At 41.9% G+C, this 18,027-nt stretch overlaps 1 protein-coding gene across 12 annotated transcripts in view; it reads right to left on the bottom strand.

Annotated features, from left to right (window-relative positions):
* Window positions 1-850: 850 nt before the first annotated feature.
* The window catches only part of CDC16 (cell division cycle 16), a 38,358-nt gene continuing 21,181 nt past the window's right edge, over window positions 851-18,027 (bottom strand). For 5 of the 12 annotated variants that reach the window (XM_001141421.7, XM_063792390.1, XM_009441186.5 and 2 more), the window contains 6 exons: window positions 16,352-16,504; window positions 14,201-14,264; window positions 11,651-11,712; window positions 10,585-10,720; window positions 8,362-8,452; window positions 851-1,342 (listed from right to left, as the gene is read on the bottom strand). In XM_001141421.7, coding sequence (XP_001141421.1) covers window positions 1,083-1,342; window positions 8,362-8,452; window positions 10,585-10,720; window positions 11,651-11,712; window positions 14,201-14,264; window positions 16,352-16,504 — 766 coding nt within the window. In that variant the 3' untranslated portion in view covers window positions 851-1,082. The remainder of the gene's footprint in view (window positions 1,343-8,361; window positions 8,453-10,584; window positions 10,721-11,650; window positions 11,713-14,200; window positions 14,265-16,351; window positions 16,505-18,027) is intronic. The other 7 variants (XM_009441183.5, XM_009441185.5, XM_063792393.1 and 4 more) reach the window with 3 other exon arrangements.

The following is an 18,027-nucleotide window of genomic DNA, read 5'->3' as shown; positions in this document are numbered from 1 at the left end:
TTTGGATATAATGCTATTACATACTTAATAGACTACGGTATAAACATAACTTTTATATGTACTGGGAAACCAATTTGTGAAACTAGTTTTATTGTGATATTTGCTTTATTTTGCCAGTTTGGAACCAAAACTGCAATGTCCCCAAGGCATGCCTGTAGGTAAACATGAGTCCATACTGATACATGATCGAATAAACAGGAGAGAAGAAACAAATCTTCAAGAAGAATAACATGCACAGATACTGCCCTCTCCAGGGGTTGGAGCTGAAACCTCCTCAACCCACAGAGTATGGAAAGGGAAAAACAGGAACTTGACAGTGGAGAAATCTGGCAGACACCACTGTGACCAGGTGGCCAAGGTCAGCACTGCCTGGGATAGGTCGTGTGGTGGTTACAACCACCTAGTAGGATGTGATGAGAAAGGTGCTTGAGAAACACATCAAACAAACTCCAATTGAGGGACATTCTACAGACTACCTGGCCAGTACTCCTCAAAACTGTCAAGGTCATGAGAAACAAGGGAAGTCTGAGAAACTGTCACAGGCAAGAGAACGCAAAGGAGATGGGATGACTAAATGCAGTATGTGCCTGGATGGCACTCTGGGACAGAAAGCAGACATTATGGAAAAACTGGTGAAATCCAAATCAAGGCTGGATTTTAGTGAATGGACACTAACAATGTTGGTTTCTTAGTCATGACAAATGTACCATGGGAAGAGAAGAGGTTACCAATGGGGGAAACTAGGTGAGGGGCACATATAAGCTCTCTGTACTATCTCTGCCATTTTTCTGTAAATCAAAAATTAGTCCAAAATAAAAGTTTATTGGAAAAGAAAAAAAAAGACATAACAGATGGTTTACCTTCTTTATTCCACTATGTATAACTATTTTGTAGGTTCAGAGAATCAGAACACATCTGTTGCAAAGGTGTGCGATCCAGTCTCTTAAGGCGGGTCTCTGTTCCTAAATGTAGAGATGCAGTTTGGAGTCACGTTAGGAAGTGGGACATTCTTAAGCCATGGAGAGGATGTGAAGGAATACTAACCTACACTGGGACAGTGGGACCAGGACCACTGACTGGAGTCACGTGCTGTGGTCTGACATAGATGTCTCTAACATCATGTCACTTTCATTCATTTCAATTTCAAAGGTTTCTTCCAAGGAAGGTCTGGAATCTGGAGTTTTCCTTGAGGTTTCCAATGGCGTAAGCCCCGTTTCTTCTGCAGTCTGTTTTTCTACTTCAAATTCCCTGAAATCCCACGGAGGTGAAATAATGTTTTTTAGTGTCTTCATTGTATGCACATCAAAGTCATAACATTTTAATTTGTCTTTAATGTCTGCTCCTAAAAAGAAATACTATAATTAGAATAAAATAAGAAATTCCATCATTTATCATTTCTATTGTTATATAACACCATCTCTTATCATTTAAGTCAGATTATACTATTTAGAATAAAATACAAAACTCCATCATTTATCATTTCCATCATTATACACCATCTCTATCATTTAAGTCAAATTATACTTTTAAGAGCACAAGTTGAGAGCAGAAGGAAAACAACATTCCAATCTTCTTTTTCATTTGTTTTCCACCATTTGCAAAGGAAGTGTCAGAAGACTTTCAGAAGCACATGCAGTTGCAGCTCCAGTGTTTCAACAGTTGCCCTATTTCCAAGGCCTCCTAAATACGTATGAGGCCTGTGAACAACTTTCTCCTCAGCTGTTACAGGTAACAACTGCACTGTGTGGCCAGGCGCGGTGGCTCACACCTATAATCCCAGCACTTTGGGAGGCCGAGGCGGGCAGATCACAAGGTCAGGAGATCGAGACCATCCTGGCTAACACGGTGAAACCCAGTCTCTACTAAAAAAAAAAAATACAAAAAAATTAGCCGGGCATGGTGGCGGGTGCCTGTAGTCCCAGCTACTCAAGAGGCTGAGGCAGGAGAATGGCATGAACCCAGGAGGTGGAGCTTGCAGTGAGCCGAGATTGTGCCACTGCACTCCAGCCTGGGCAACAGAGTGAGATTCCATCTCAAAAAAAAAGAACTGTGCTGTGCCCATTGGGTATAGTCACCAATCTTATGCATAAAAAAGCCACGATGAAATAAAATCAATTTCCCATATATTAAAACCTTAAGGGTAATATAGATTTCAACAGATCTGAACAGATGTATTAGGTACAATCATTCGACATAAACAAAATGAGTTTTACACAGTTCAAACCAATAGCTTTCAGGAATAGGTAGTTTGGCAGATAATGACATGCAAACTTTCTAAAAATAAAAATGACATGAATGGTAAATCTCGGCCGGGCGCGGTGGCTTACGCCTGTAATCCCAGCACTTTGGGAGGCCGAGGCGGGCGGATCACGAGGTCAGGAGATCGAGACCATCCTGGCTAACGCGGTGAAACCCCGTCTCTACTAAAAATACAAAAAATTAGCCGGGCGTAGTGGCGGGCGCCTGTAGTCCCAGCTACTTGGGAGGCTGAGGCAGGAGAATGGCGTGAACCTGGGAGGCAGAGCTTGCAGTGAGCCAGGATTGCACCACTGCACTCCAGCCTGGGTGACAGAGAGAGACTGTGTCTCAAAAAAAAAAAAAAAAAAAAAAAGGTAAATCTCTTCTGCGAGGTCAAGGAGACATCCCTCTGACTCATCAACTCTCCAGCCTTTATTTAGCTTCCTATGAACTTCCCACCCTTGAACAAATGAGGAAACTAAGGCTCAGACTTGCCTTTCTTGCCACAGGGCTGCCGAGGGGCAGAGCTGAGGCTTCAACCTAGCATCTCTCAGAAACCAGAGCTTAAATTTGTTTTTTAAAATTGAGCTAAAACCAAGAGTCAAGTGTGAATCCCCTTAAGCACATGGCTGAATGAACCCTATGTACATGCATCCCAGATGACTACCGCCAGAATGGCACAGAACACGTGCAGCTCCTTAAGACCACCCTGTGCCCACTCCTGGTCAATACTGTCAGCTTTCCCAAGCCTGAGATAAGCACTTCTTGGACTTTTCTATTGCTACCAATTAGTTTTGTTCATTACTAATTGACATGGTTTGGATCTGTGTCCCACCAAATCTCAGGGTGAACTGTAATCCTCAATGTTGGAGGTGGGGCCTGGCAGGAGGTGACTGGATCATGGGGGTGGTTTCTCCTGAATGGTTTAGTACCATCCTCTTGGTGCTGTTCTCGTGATAGTGAGTTCTGGTTGTTTAAAGTGTGTAGCACCTCCTCCCTTTCTCAATCCCTCCTGTTCCGGATATGTCAAGTGCTGGCTCCCCACTTAGCCTTCTGCCATGATTTCAGGTTTCCTGAGGCCTCCCTGGAAGCCAAGCAGATGCCAGCATCATACTTCCTATATAGCCTGCAGAACTGTGAGCCAATTACATTTCTTTTCTTATGAACTACCCAGGCTCAGGTATTTCTTTACAGCAATGCGAGAATGTACTAACACACTAATCTTCCTATAAATGGAAGTAATTAGCACATATTCATATTTTTGTCAAAAATCTGTGAAATTTGTTGGGTGTGGTGGCTCACGCCTATAATCCCAGCACTTTGGGAGACTGAAGCAGGCAGATCACCCGAGGTCAGGAGTTCGAGACCAGCCTGGCCAACATGGTGAAACCCCATCTCTACTAAAAATACAAAAAATTAGCTAGGTGTGTTGGCATGCGCCTGTAATCCCAGCTACTCAGGAGGCTGAGGCAGGAGAATTGCTTGAACCCAGGAGGCAGAGGTTGCAGTAAGCCGAGATGGCGCCCCTGCACTCCAGCCTGGGCGACTGAGTGAAACTCCATCTCAGAAAAAATAATAATAATAATAAAAAATAAAAAAATCTGTGAAACTGATGCATGTTTCTAAATGATTCAGTAGTCTTTCAAATAATATAGTATTCTATTGTATGAACATACCACAATTTATTTCTCCTCTCTCCTATTGGTGGACATTTGAGTCATTTCCAGTTAGGTGCTGTAATGAATAAAGCTATGAATACTCTTGTTTGTGACCTTTAGTGGACAGAAGCACTTGCTTCCATTGGGCTCATACCTGGGAGTAGAACTGCTACATCACAAAATCAGTATGGTCAATCATCACCCTAATACCCACCCCAATGAATCACACCTCCCAGCACCCTCACCCTGGTACAGCCACCTCACCCTGGTACAGCCCCCTCCCACATTGACTCTGAGCTTATGAGACTTGTACTGATGGAACAGAACGTGACAGAAGTGATGTTGTGCAACTCTGAATTTTCAAGAGGTCCTGAACTGTGGTTCTTGTCCTTTAGAACCCTGAGAACATCGTGCTACAAAGAAACCTAAGATGAAAGCCCCACAGAGAGAGACTCAGCACCCAAGCTGAGCTCCCTACTGGAGAATGGTACCATTTTAGACCATCTACCCAGTCAAGTATCTGCTGACCACAGCTGCATGAGTAAACCTAGACAAGACCCACAAATGGGTCACTCAACCCACAGAATTGTAAAAATAACACATTGTTGTTGGTTGAGGTTTTGGAGTGGTTAGGCAGCAATAGAGAGCTGATATAATAGGCTTAACTTTATTGTGATGTTAAGCAGTTTTCCAAAGAGGCTTTACCCTTTTATAACCCACCAGCAGTGAATCTATGAGAGTTCCAGTTGCTCCACATCACACCAACACCACATCCTGTACTTTCAGCCATGTGTGTACTGGTGGGTGTGTACTGGTTTCTCACTAAGGTTTTATTTATTATTATTACTTTTTTGAGACAGGGTTTTCACTCTGCTGCTTAGGCTGGAGTGCAGTGGCGTGATCGCTGCAGCTTTGATCTCCTGGGCTCCAGTAATCCTCCTGCCTCAGCCCCCTGAGTAGCTGGCACTAGAGGCACACACCACCATCATTATGGTTTTAATTTCATTTCCCTGAGGGCCTTTATTTGCTTCTTAACTGAGGCAGAATAGGGCCTAAAGACAGGGAGCCTTCACTTCAGCCTCTGATTGGTCACAGTCTTCATTTGCATGGGGTGTAACTTCACTTCAGCTTCTGATCCGCCACAGACCAATCCTTCATTTGCATAGGGTGTAACCAACACGAAACCCCTAAGGGTAGTTAAACCCCAACTGGGGCTCATCAGCTGCTTGCTCAAGCCCCTCTCACTCTGTGGAGTGTACTTTCACTTCAATACACCTATGCTTTCGTGTTCCATTGCTTTGTTTTGTTCAATCTTTGTTCACCATGCCAAGAACGTGGACGACTTGTAGTGAAGACCTTCCACACCAGTAACATATTTTGGTGAGCCAGTCGGGAGGTAAGCCCAAATTTTGGGATTTATTTTTCATTTCTTTTTCCCTTTTCCCTCTCTCGAGAGCCTTCATTTGCAGGCATGAGCTGGAGCTATCTCCATATGGGGATCCCTCTGCTTTACACAGGGGAACTCCCCCCCTTTCCCTTTTCCAACTCGGGACCCTCGGTGGACAGCATCTAAGCACAGAGGCAACTGCAGGTCTCTGGCTGGGGACGCTCTGGTGACAGTGAAAGGTTTCCGTGTGGAAGCCTGACCACCACTGCCCAGTTTGGGTGAGGGACCTGAGTCTTTTTCTTGTTTTCAGTCTTTCAGTGGCCATTTCCTACCTAATTGCTCCTTGGTAACTGAGGGCAACTGGCTGGGGCCACACTCTGGTGTTACCTAAATTTCTTGAGGCTCTCCTTGGAGGAATGAGAGAGTAACTAAGGCAGTAACTATGATAAAGTAAGGGAGGTTACACAGGACAAGGAGAAAAATCCAGCCATGTTTCATGGCAGGCTGGAGGAGGACTTTAAAAATACACCAATCTGGACCCTTCCTCTCCCAAAGGCAGTGTTGAGCCCTCTTTTATTCCTAGTATTACTACTTTTGGTATGAACTTTCCTTTTTAGTGATTACTCTATCTAGAAGTTTACACATTTTAGTGACTGCTTTAAAGAAACAACCTATATTGTATCATTTTCAAGCCCACAGAAATGTATATGGCATATAATTTTGACATTTTCAATTATTTTTAAGGTTTTAAGCATGTAAAATACTGTTAATATATGTAAGAATATGCATAACTACCAATACGTAGCACTTTTTTTTTTGTTTTGAGATTGGCTCTGTCACCCAGGCTGGAGTGCAGTGGCACAATCTTGGCTCACTGCAACCTCTGCCTCCCGGGTTCAAGTGATTCTCCTGCCTCAGCCTCCCGAGTAGCTGGGACTACAGGCGTCTGCCACTATGCCTGGCCAGTTTTTTTTGTATTGTTTTGTTTTTTAGTAGGGGCAGGGTTTCACCATGTTGACTAGGTTGGTCTTGAACTCCTGACCTCAGGTGATCTGCCTGCCTTGGCCTCCCAAAGTGCTGGGATTACAGGTGTGGGCCACCACGCCCGGCCTAGATAGCTTCTTTTGAAGAGATATTCTCTAAATTTTCATCCAGAGTAGATTCACTGCAGTTTCTTAGGTGTGTTTCTCAATACATTGCCTGAATGTTTTAAAGCATATAGAAATGTGAATACTGTTTAACCTCATGTATTCCTTTGTCTATAGATTAATATTTCTAAGGATTAAAGACATCACAGCCCCCTGTAAGATTCAGTAATATTGGCCAGGCGTGGTGGCTCACGTCTGTAATCCCAGCACTTTGGGAGGCCGAGGAGGGCGGATCACAAGGTCAGGAGATCGAGACCATCCTGGTGAACACTGTGAAACCCCATCACTACTAAAAATACAAAAAAATTAGCCAGGCGTGGTGATGGGTGCCTGTAGTCCCAGCTACTCAGGAGGCTGAGGCAGGAGAATGGCATGAACCCCGGTGAGGGGGAGCTTGCAGTGAGCAGAGATCCTGCCACTGCACTCCACCATGGGTGACAGAGCGAGACTCCGTCTCAAAAAAAAAAAAAAGATTCAGTAATATTAATAAAATTTGAGATATATAGGGTTAGAACCCAACACATGCAGAGAAAAACTGTTTATACTGCTGTAGAGCAGGAAACGAAACCCAGGTTCTAAGGGGGCAGGGAAACTGTTTGCTAGGTGTGCCATGAGCTACCACACAAGTGCATCAGTGACTGGGCATAGAGCAGGCACAATTACAGGATGGTTAAGAGAGTGAGCTGTGGAGCCTATGGGAACATGCATTTTTAAACTGTGATGTGCCTCAGTTTATCCAGCTTTACAATGGGTATTACTCATTTTTTGTTTTTCTTCTCAGTTGGCTGGATTATTTCCCCAGTCTGTCTTCTCGCCACTCTGGATGTCCACATGAGAGGACCCAAGGTAATTTCTGACAGCCTCGGGCTCCTTGAGAAAACCAGAGGGTGCCACAGACCCCGTTTTAGGAGAAACCTCTGTTTTCCTCAGGGAACCCCAAGACACATAAGCAGACAGATCCCTCTCAAAATCTAAGGCTCTGCTCTGTTTTGTATCATATTACCTGATCTTTTTGACTTTGGGGGAAATTACATCAGAAATTACTTTAATAGGGGCTGGGCGCAGTGGCTCATGCCTGTTATCCCAGCACTTTGAGAGGCCGAGGCAGGTGGATCACCTGAGGTCAGGAGTTCAAGACCAGTCTGGCCTGAACATGGAGAAGACCAGTCTCTACTAAAAATACAAAATTAGCTGGGCGTGGTAGCACATGCCTGTAATCCCAGCTACTCAGGAGGCTGAGGTAGGAGAATAGCTTGAACCTGGGAGGCAGGGGTTGCGGTGGGCCGAGGTTGCGCCATTGCACTCCAGCCTGGGCAACAAGAGTGAAACTCCATCTCAAAAAAAAAAAAAAATTACTTTAGTAGGAACGGGAGTTAGCAAGCTTGCAACTTTCCTATCCTAGATCTCAATAACCTCACCACATCCTCCTTATCACATAATGTTTATAACTAAATGAGTGCCCAAGTACAGCAATTCCATCCAAACTTATACTATTACTTATTCACTGTTATGGAAATGTATGGCATCTCAACACTCTATTGAAATGTAAAGATTTATACTGTTATACCCTGCATTATAAAATAATGACAGAGCCTCTTCAATTGTTTATCAGAAAAATGTTGCTAAGATTTCTTTTCCCATTATAGAAACAGATGAGTCCTTCTATAACAAAGTGCTTTACACATATTCTATGGTGGTATTTTGCACTTAGCAAGTATTCAGCTTTAAACTGAACGCACCCTTGGTGAGTCACTAACTCCCCCACAGCATTGTTCTAATAAAATAAATGGAGTTTCTTGTTTTTAATGCAGCACGAATGGTTAGAAAGATGAACTCGGAACCTCAGACGAGAATATGAGAAACATAAACAGAGACATATGACAACCTAAAAAATGGAGTACAATACCAATAAGAATAATGATTATCTTACCGATATAAGCTTCAGAATCACCAATGTACATTTCGATGCAATGACCAAGCATTGTAACAGAAAATGTATCATCTCGCCTAAGACCAAGGGCCTGCCATAAAAGATTCAGCATGGTTATTAAAAGAAAACATATTTCCTTCTCTTACCACACTGATTCATTTCAAAATATTCCAGGGCATCCAGGGTGGGGGAAGTGGCCAGACATAGCTACATGACTGGCCATGAGCCAATGATTGTTGAAGTTGGTTATGGGTCATGGAGGTTCATCACACTATTCTCTTTTCTTATGCTGGAAATCTACCCCAAAAAAGATTTTTTAAAAAGTTCTATCTCGACTGGGCGCAGTGGCTCATGCCTGTAATCCCAGCACTTTGGGAGGCCTAGACGGGTGGATCACCTGGGCTCAGGAGTTCGAGACCAGCCTGACCAAAACATGGTGAAACCCCGTCTCTAATAAAAAATACAAAAATTAGCCAGGCATGGTAGCAGGTGCCTGTAATCCTAGATACTCTGGAGGCTGAGGCAGGAAAACTGCTGGGAGGTGGAGGTTGCAGTGAGCCGAGATCGTACCACTGCACTCTAGCCTAGGCGACAAAGCAAAATACTATCTCAAAAGAAGAAAAAGAAGTTCTATCTCCATACAGAGTTCTCTGAGCCTTCTGTATTTTTTTCCTTTTTTTTTGAGACAGAGTCTCGCTCTGTCACCAGGCTGGAGTGCAGTGGCGCGATCTCAGCTCACTGCAACCTCCGCCTCCCGGGTTCAAGCAAGTCTTCTACCTCAGCCTGGGACTGGGCGCAGGGCTAGTAGCTGGGACTACAGGCATGTGCTACCATGCCCAGCTAATTTTTCTATTTTTAGTAGAGATGGGGTTTCACCATATTGGTCAGGATGGTCTCGATCTCTTGACCTCATGATCCGCCCACCTCGGCCTCCCAAAGTGCTGGGATTACAGGCGTGAGCCACCGCGCCCAGCTGAGTCTTCTGTATTAATCAGATCTCAGAAGAAAGGTAAATTATACAATACTCAAATATACATATTTAAAAGATCATACAGGACTAGAAAATGTGCTTAGTCCAAACTTCTGACAAGCTCAGTGTTCTGGTGACCATCATGGTACCTTCATGACTTCATCTAACCTCAAAATCTCTAATGAACTCTTGAAAATCAGTTACGAAGCACTCATGAGTTTATCTTTGATAAATTTTCTCATACTTTATCTCTTTCTCCAAATACCATTAGTTCACTGATTCTAAGACCCACATTTTCTCAAATTCGAACATTGCTTCCCTTTTACCTGTGGTTTCCTATTATTGCCATCCACCAGCCACCACTGTGATATGGGTAACCTGCCTGAGCAGCGTGAACTTGGTGGTTATGTTGGCAGCACAGACTAGATCACAAACCATGCGAGGAACACTTAAACAGATGCGGGAATTGTGGTTTTCTAAAAACCTTCTGTTGACACTTTAGCAGACTGAAAGGACGAGAGACAGAGAGTTGGAAAGCACGTGTCTGTGGCTGGGAGGAAACCCAGAGTCAGGAACTGGGTGTGTGTGCTAGCACCAGGGCACTATTTTGAGAAAACACAGATACTGGCCCTCTGGGCTGAATATTGTAACCATTTATTTCACTTATATGTACATTTCTATGTATGTACTAGAGTAATACAAATCTGCCTAAATATGTTCAAGAATATTTTCTCTAAGTACAAAAAAATTAAGTGCCGGGAAAAAATTATGTGAAAGTTTAATTGGCAGCACTTTTTTCTTTGTGGTCATCCTGCTTACTCATGGTGTCTTAAATTTGATGGAATATGGTACATGGATTAACAAAAGGTTCTTTCCTTGTGATGACTGCAGAGACTGTTTTGTTCATCTACTAATGTGATCTAAGGGGACAGTCATGAACAGAAAGACTGCGAGTTCCGAAAGGGGCTACTGTGGACAGATAACCCCGTGCTCAGCACTCAGATCACTGGTGAGTGCCACTGGGCACCTGCGCACCTCACTGCAAACACTAAGGACAGGATTCATGTTTGTTTCTAATTTGATGAATACTGTACAACACCCACATGCTTTTCTCTGCAAAGAAAAGAATAACACGTAAGGGTGCCTAAAGAATATTAAAATAGTAAGTAAATATTACCTAGAAAAAATATTTTCAAAAAAGGAAGTGGTCAATGTTAACAAGATTTAAAATTAGGTACAAAGAAAAGACATACTGTGTGGAAGTAGTCCACAGCATTTTCAAAGTTGCCCATCAGACTGTGGATATATCCAATAGCAGAGTAGGTGGATGCATTCTGAGGAATCAACACCAGTGCCTGACGGTGGTAATCCAAGGCCTCAGCATACTTTCTGTGGGAGAGAACACAATTATTGGCTACAGTAAAAGCACTAAATTCCTAAATCTAAGATGAGCATCCATCCATATCAACACCCAAGAAACACTGTCTCAATGAGAACAGCAGTCTAGACTGGTGAATGTCCTCCACACCTACTCTCATGCATCTCAATATGCCCTCTAAATGCATCTTCCAGGCCCACTCCCTCCGCCGGCCAAGGGCACTCCTGCAGGGATGTCTGCTGTATTCCTTTTGATGTTCAGTGGGACACTGCAACCAGAACCTAATCCATGCCTCCTGGCTGTGCTCTTACCACACACCACCCTCTTAGGTGACAGTCAGTGTCCCATATCAGGGGTAGATAAAAGCAGTCAAGGAGTATCGCTTTAAGGTCCAAAAGATTTACTTAGAAAAGTGCTCCTTAAAGTTCTCTGGAATACTTGACTTGTAAAGTCTTTTGTGAAAAAAAAGTTTTATGCTCAATTAAACTTTGGAAAATGCTATAAGTTCGTAATACATAGTAAAGACTCAAAGAAATCCTGCAATAGAAATACTTGTTAAATCTTGAATAACCTAAAATTGCCCAGACATATTTAACCAAAAAACCCATTTTTCAACTGTCGCCTGTTTATCACACCACAAAACCTCTAGCAGAAAACAGACTATGGATAGGATTTTAATTATATCCTACTGTCCTAATTCTTCTGAATTAATTTTGAACACTAAATTTTCATATAAAAAAGTAAAATTCTCAATGTGTTTCTAAAATAAAATTACACCAACACAGATAAATAATAAAAACTGATTTGATGCTGATTATATCTGAGCAGCCAAGTACAAGAAAGCTGGTTGATCTCATGAAATAAGAATATGACAAAGTATTCAAAATTAAGTAAACTTTGAGTCACAAAGTATATTTCTGAAAATGCTCTACTTCACTTACTTAAGTTTTCTGCAGACATGCCCCAAGTTGTTCAACAAAGGTTCCCATTTGTCAACTGTTACCTAAAACATAGCAACATCAAGCCCACGAGTTATATATGTCACTGTTCAGCCTGATTTGTTTGCACTGAATTATTTCACGCCTTGCAAGCTGGGCTCTCTCCCAGTGTGTGCCGCCAGCACACCACAAGGCCAGGGTAACTGCTGTTTTATCTATCTCCCTTTCTTTCCTACTAGGAGACTTCCTGAGGATTCTGTTATCATTAGGACAAGTTTATCCAAGAGCCTATCCCTGCTGGAGTTCAAATGAGTATCTGCAACTCAGAGCTTTCCCTCAAACACCAGACCTCTCTATCCATCTGCCTGCTAAATACTTCTGCTTGTAAATGTTACAAGCACTTTAAGTTTAGTGCACCACACACCACACCCATCTCTCCCTGGCCATCCCAGCCCCTGACCTCACTGCTTCTGAGTGCCCCTCCAGTCAGTGAATGGCACCCCCACCCCCTCTGACCCTTCCATGAAGCACACCAGGGCTGGTTCCTTCTAATTGCTAGGCATAACTCCAACCTATTTAGTCCTCACCTTCCTCATTAACAGAGTCAAATCTGGGCCCCAATCATAAAAGTCTGACCGGGTTGTTTCCTTCTTAAATCCCTTTTGTTTTCCCATTCTCCTCAGGATAAGGCACAAACTCTTTCATTCTGGGCCTTTAGTGACCCACACTTAACCCTCCTGACCCACTCCTTGACATTATCTGTGAACTCAAAATCCAAGCCATAATGAATTAGCTCCAATTTTTGCAAACACTGGAATACCCTTGCCCTAATTTTTGCCTAGCTGATGTCTGATGACTTTCAGGACTGAGGTGTATGCAAAAGGCTCATTTCTGGGTGAACTGCCTTTCTCTGTGGGCACCTTTAGTTCCTCAATTGCACCGTATTTTCACTGTCAATTTACGTACTTACATTCCCCAGTTGATCTGAGGTCAGGAAATAGTAAACTCATTCCCCTTTGCATCCCAAGGCCTAGCTCAGAGCCTATGGCATGGCTGACACTCATTAAATATGTGTCAACTAAATGAATGAACAGACCTGAGCCACAGATTCTCTAACTCTATTGAGACCAGTTCTAGGAGGCACAGCCCATGTGAATGAAAAACAAATCATTTAATGACTCTTAGGCATGACTGTTTCTCTTTGACATTTGCTGCAGTTTCTAATAAAGTCAATATTTTCCCCCTCTTCATATAACTTTTTAATGGGCATTTTGACATTTCAATAGTGTTGTGCTTTCATACTTAAAACCATTAAGTTTCTGTAAGACTCTAAATTTAGTGCCCCTTAATCATCAAAGAATACAGGTTCAACTTAAATATGGTTTAGGAAAGTGCTTCTCAAAACTTTTCTGTGCATGATAATCCCCTGGGCATCACGCTAAAACTGCAGATTTTGATTCAGTTGGTCTGAGATTCTGCACTTCTAGCAGGCTTCTAGGTGATGCTGATGCTGCTGAGCCTGTCTGGGGCGTAAGGCAGTCACTTCTTAGAAAACTGACAAGGTGGCAAGTGGCAATCCCCTATTAACAGAACACTTGGATTATCCAGAACTACCCAAGACTATGTGACAGAGGCACCTGCTTTATATACATGCATGTGCAAACACAGAAATAGTATTTATAAGTTCAGATGACATGAGAGACCAAAGTAAACAAAGCTGTGTCTATGGGGACAGGCAGATCGCTTGGCAGGGAGGCAAAGCTGTGTCTGTAACAGCAGAGAGAGCTAACAGCCAAGGGAGAAGAAAACTGTGGGCAGGTGTGCACAAACAGTAACAGCAGGAAGCTGAGAAGTGAAAATCAGAATAGAATGAAACAAAACAGGCACGAATGAAACAGAAGAGCATCATGCAAATCTCTTACTATGCAAGTTTATGGTATCTAAAACTGTTACTACTTTTAAGTAATATCAGTATATACACATCCTTGATAATTGTTAGGTTAACTCATAAGCACCAATTCACGGGATCGTTCATACAACAGAAGCAGTCAAATATTTTAAAATGGAAAGGCCCAAATACACACTCAGTATGCAGTAACAGCAACAAAAGGTGTGAATTTCAGTAATACCTATCCCATCCCTATCCTTTCAGAAGTGGGACCTGCTGCTATACTTTATTTACCCTTCAGTCAAAGAAGCTCTCTGAAGTTCTAGAGGAATATTACATCTGACGCTACGGTGCCCAATTGTTTCCGCGACCCAATGACTATTCCTAGCTTCACATAATCATCCAATCTATTCTGATGCCTCTCACGTTTCAAAGCTAGAGCCCATTTAAGAAGCAAACGCCAACACTTGCCCTCTTAGGGAAAAAACTCATTTCTTACCATGTGGTAAAACAGTTAACTGACAATGCAAACATTAACAGCCGCTTGTTATGAAAATATCAGGTTACTATCTTCGAAGGCAAGAGATTTCTGTGTTGTTTTCCTCATTTAACAGTAAACACTCAGGGGTGTATATGTGTATATTTACAGGTACTACAAAGAATACCTCGTTCCCAATTGCTTTAATTTTTTCCAAAGCATCAAGAAACCATTTTTCGGCTGTTTTCCATCTAAAATGAAAGGAAAAAAGGTTGCAGATTACTCGAAATTAGCAAATATAAACTTTAAAAAAATTTTTGATTACCTTTCTAGTAGTACTAAAATGCAATGGGGTAAACTGCTGGAAATAATTATAAAAATTCAAAGTTAAGTCACAAATGATTAATTTTACGGCATTAATATCAAGAGTTCAAGATTTCAAGATTTTGGGAGATACAGTATTTATATTCCTTTTTTTTTTTTTTTTTAAGAGTCTCACTCTGTCACCTAGGCTGGAGTGCAGTGGTGCGATCTCAGCTCACTGCAGCCTCTGCCTCCCGGGTTTAAGTGATTCTTGTGCCTCAGCCTCCTGACACAGCTGGGATTACAGGTGTACAACACCATCCCTGGCTAATTTCTGTAGTTTTAGTAGAGATGGGGTTTCGCCATGTTGCACATGCTGGTCTCAAACTCCTGGCCTCAAGCAATATGCCCATCTCGGCCTCCCAAAGTGCTGGGATTACAGACGCGAGCCACCGCACCCAACCACAGTATTTATGTTCTATAAAGTCACTGTGTACACTGAGTTAGCAAATATTGAACCGCGGCTGCCAGGGGAAATATAGTTAGATTCCTGCAATTCTCTGGTCACATTTTCTCTAATTGATCAATGCGTAACCTTGTTTTATGTGTGTTTCTATTTAAAGATGTCTTATTTGATATATATTGTTGATTCATCAATATTGAAGTCAGGGCCAGCAGCATTATAAATACTGATGCCTGCTTGAATGAAGCTTCTCTAATACATGTGTTTCCTCTGTAACACAAAAGTGTATCACAATTAACACTAGATAGCATTTCACTAAGCTTGGGGATTATTTCAAAACAGTGAAATCATCAACAAAAAGCACAAAAATGTGAAAACTGTGGCACTAAATAGACCACAAAAAGTACACTGGTTTATAGTTGAACTGGGAAAAAAGGCAGAGCGTTGCCTTCTTAGACTCCAGCTGGAAGTGTGTGTGCCAGGAGACCCAGCTTTCTCCCAGCCCTGGGCATGTCTGCCAATGGCTCAGAAAGCACCTCAGGAACTAATTTGGCGGTTACAAATAAATTTTAGTGAGTAGGCAAATTCGCAAATACTGATGATTACTGTATTATATTAAAAGATTACTATTTATTTTAAAGCTTCAAACTTTTAAAAAATACCTAGATAACCCATTTTTTAGAACACATACATGCCATAAATGACACTGTAGTAGTATTAATACTAATTTACAGCTGAGCGTGGAGGCTCACACCTGTAATCCCAGCACTTTGGGAGGCTAAGGCAGGCGGATCACCAGGTCAGGAGTTCGAGACCAGCCTGACCAACATGGTGAAACCCCGTCTCTACTAAAAATACAAAAATTAGCCGGGCGTGGTGGTGGGCATCTGTAATCCCAGCTACTCAGGAGGCTGAGGCAGGAGAATCGCTTGAACCTGGGAGGCAGAGAATGCAGTGAGCTGAGAATGAACCACTGCACTCCAGCCTGGGCGACACAGCGAGACTCCATCTCAAAAAAACAAAAACAAAAACCAAAAAAAACTGAAACTAATTTGCGATTTTAAAATTTGTATATCATGAAATGCAAAGGATTGCAGACATTTTTCTCTTTGAGTATAACACCAAATCACTTATTCTACAAATATCCTAGAGTACAGTAAAGCCTACACTGACCAGGAATTAAATTTTCTGACTTACTAGTAACTAAATAGAAAACACTTTTGTTTCAAAAACCATGTCAAATTCTTCTCAAATACGTAAATTCAACTCCTTATCAACACAGAGATAACTAAGGATTCCACAGCGCCCCCAGCCACACTGTGGGGTATGTGTAATCTGAACTGTCCAATCATGTAAGAAAACAAGTGGTAGCTCAGATCAAAAAAAGACCAAAACCTGGGTTTAGAATTTTTAAGGAAATCCAAGATAACAGTTTCTCTCTTTTTTTTTCTATCTCCTTCTCCTAAAATAGAACATTTAAAAGTACAAATCTACTGAAGTGAACTCTAGTGATCACCTACTCTATTTACAATCACTAGTTAACAGAAGGGTTTCTGGTCTTCCAGTACTTACTCTCCATTCTGAAATGCAACCACGCCGACCTCATGCATAACAAAAGGGTCTTCCGGTGCGATGCTCAGAGCTTGGCTGAAGAACCTTTCAGCTAGTTTTGAGTTATTGGTCAAACCATATTCTAATCCAATATACAGCATAGGCAAATGACACCTAAAAAATTGGAAAATTTCACATATTCAACACCAAAAACTGTGATTTAGCAGAAATTAATCTGTCAACTTCAAATCCTATCTGCAAAATAATTTAAAGGTAGCCAAAACACAGCATTTACTTTTTTCTCTTAATTTACAAATATTTAATGAATGCCTAATGGGCTTTGGACTAATCAGCTGCCACTTCTAGAATCTATCTGCAACTTATTTACCTTTAATTTTCATTATTATTCCACAGTAAAAAAACAAAAACTCTCTAAAGCAAAAGGGCAGGTCTCTGTGGTGCTGTCTTCCTCCTTGATGCTAATGTCATGCCCCAGCCGACACTGGTCGTCCTCTTATTTACTCACCACCATTTATCCTTCAAGATTGGGTTCAAGTTCTACTTCCCTTTATGAAGCTACCTCTGACTTTTCTAACATAAATGCTCTCCCTTCTGTGAATTCCCATTATAATCAGTTCTATGCAGAAGAGTTATGAATAATGCCCTGTGTATTGATTCAATTTTCCCACCTTCTGAGACAGTTCTAGGCAGAGTCAGAACTACTTTTTAATTGAATTTTCATCTGTTCACACGATTGGGATCAGTGATTGCATTAAAGCAAGTGTAGTAAGACAATCTTTCCTTGATGATGATCTCGGAACATCAATAAATACTGATTGCTTGGTGTGTGCTTTGGTTCTAATCTAGAGTCATAACTCAAATTAAGATTATATCCTCTACAGAAGGTCATGACAAATTCTTTAAAAATATTTACACCTGGTAGAAGTACTTTCAAAATGGCAGCATAAGGACTCCAAAAATCTATTCATCCATAGAAGCAACAAGAACACTGGCAAAAATTATCAAAACCAATTTTTTCAGAACTTTGGAAGGTAACCAAGCTCTTAAAACAATCTGAGGAGTGTATATTCAAGAAAAGATGGCTAAATCTCAGTAAGAACAACTTTGTGCTGCTTTAACTTGTCTTATTCCCATCTCTCTTTCCCTAGCTTTGCATTAACCTTAAAAACAAGCAGTCTCATAACAACAGCCGTTGTAAAGCCATTAGCCTAGCAGCCACTGGAGAAAGCAGAATTAATTTAGAGTTCCTCAAACACCCCACAGGGAACTGCTGCTATTTGACCTGTCTGGTAGCTCCTAAAAGAGCCCCCTGGGCTCATACCTGTAATCCCAGTACTCTGGGAGGCCAAGGTGAAAGGAATGCTTGAGCCCAGGAGTTTATGACACACAGTGAGACCCCATCTCTAAAAAGTAATAAAAAATTAGCCAAGCGTGGTGCTATGGGCTTGTAGTCCCAGACACTTGAGAGGCTGAGGCGGAAGGATCCCTTGAGCCCAGGAGTTTGAGAATGCGGTGAGCTGTGATGGTGCCACTGCACTCCAGCCTGGGCAAGAGAGTGAGACTCTATGTACAGGTTGAGTATTCTTTACCAGAAATGCTTGAGACCAGAAGTGTCTGGGATTTCAGGTTTTTTTAAATTTTGGAATTTATGCATCCCTATTCTGAAAATCCAAAAT

The sequence above is a fragment of the Pan troglodytes genome, chromosome 14, assembly GCF_028858775.2.
Source record: "Pan troglodytes isolate AG18354 chromosome 14, NHGRI_mPanTro3-v2.0_pri, whole genome shotgun sequence".
NCBI lineage: Eukaryota > Metazoa > Chordata > Mammalia > Primates > Hominidae > Pan > Pan troglodytes.
The sequence above is the reverse complement of the archived record's forward strand: the minus strand, read 5'-3'. Positions and strand labels throughout refer to the sequence as shown.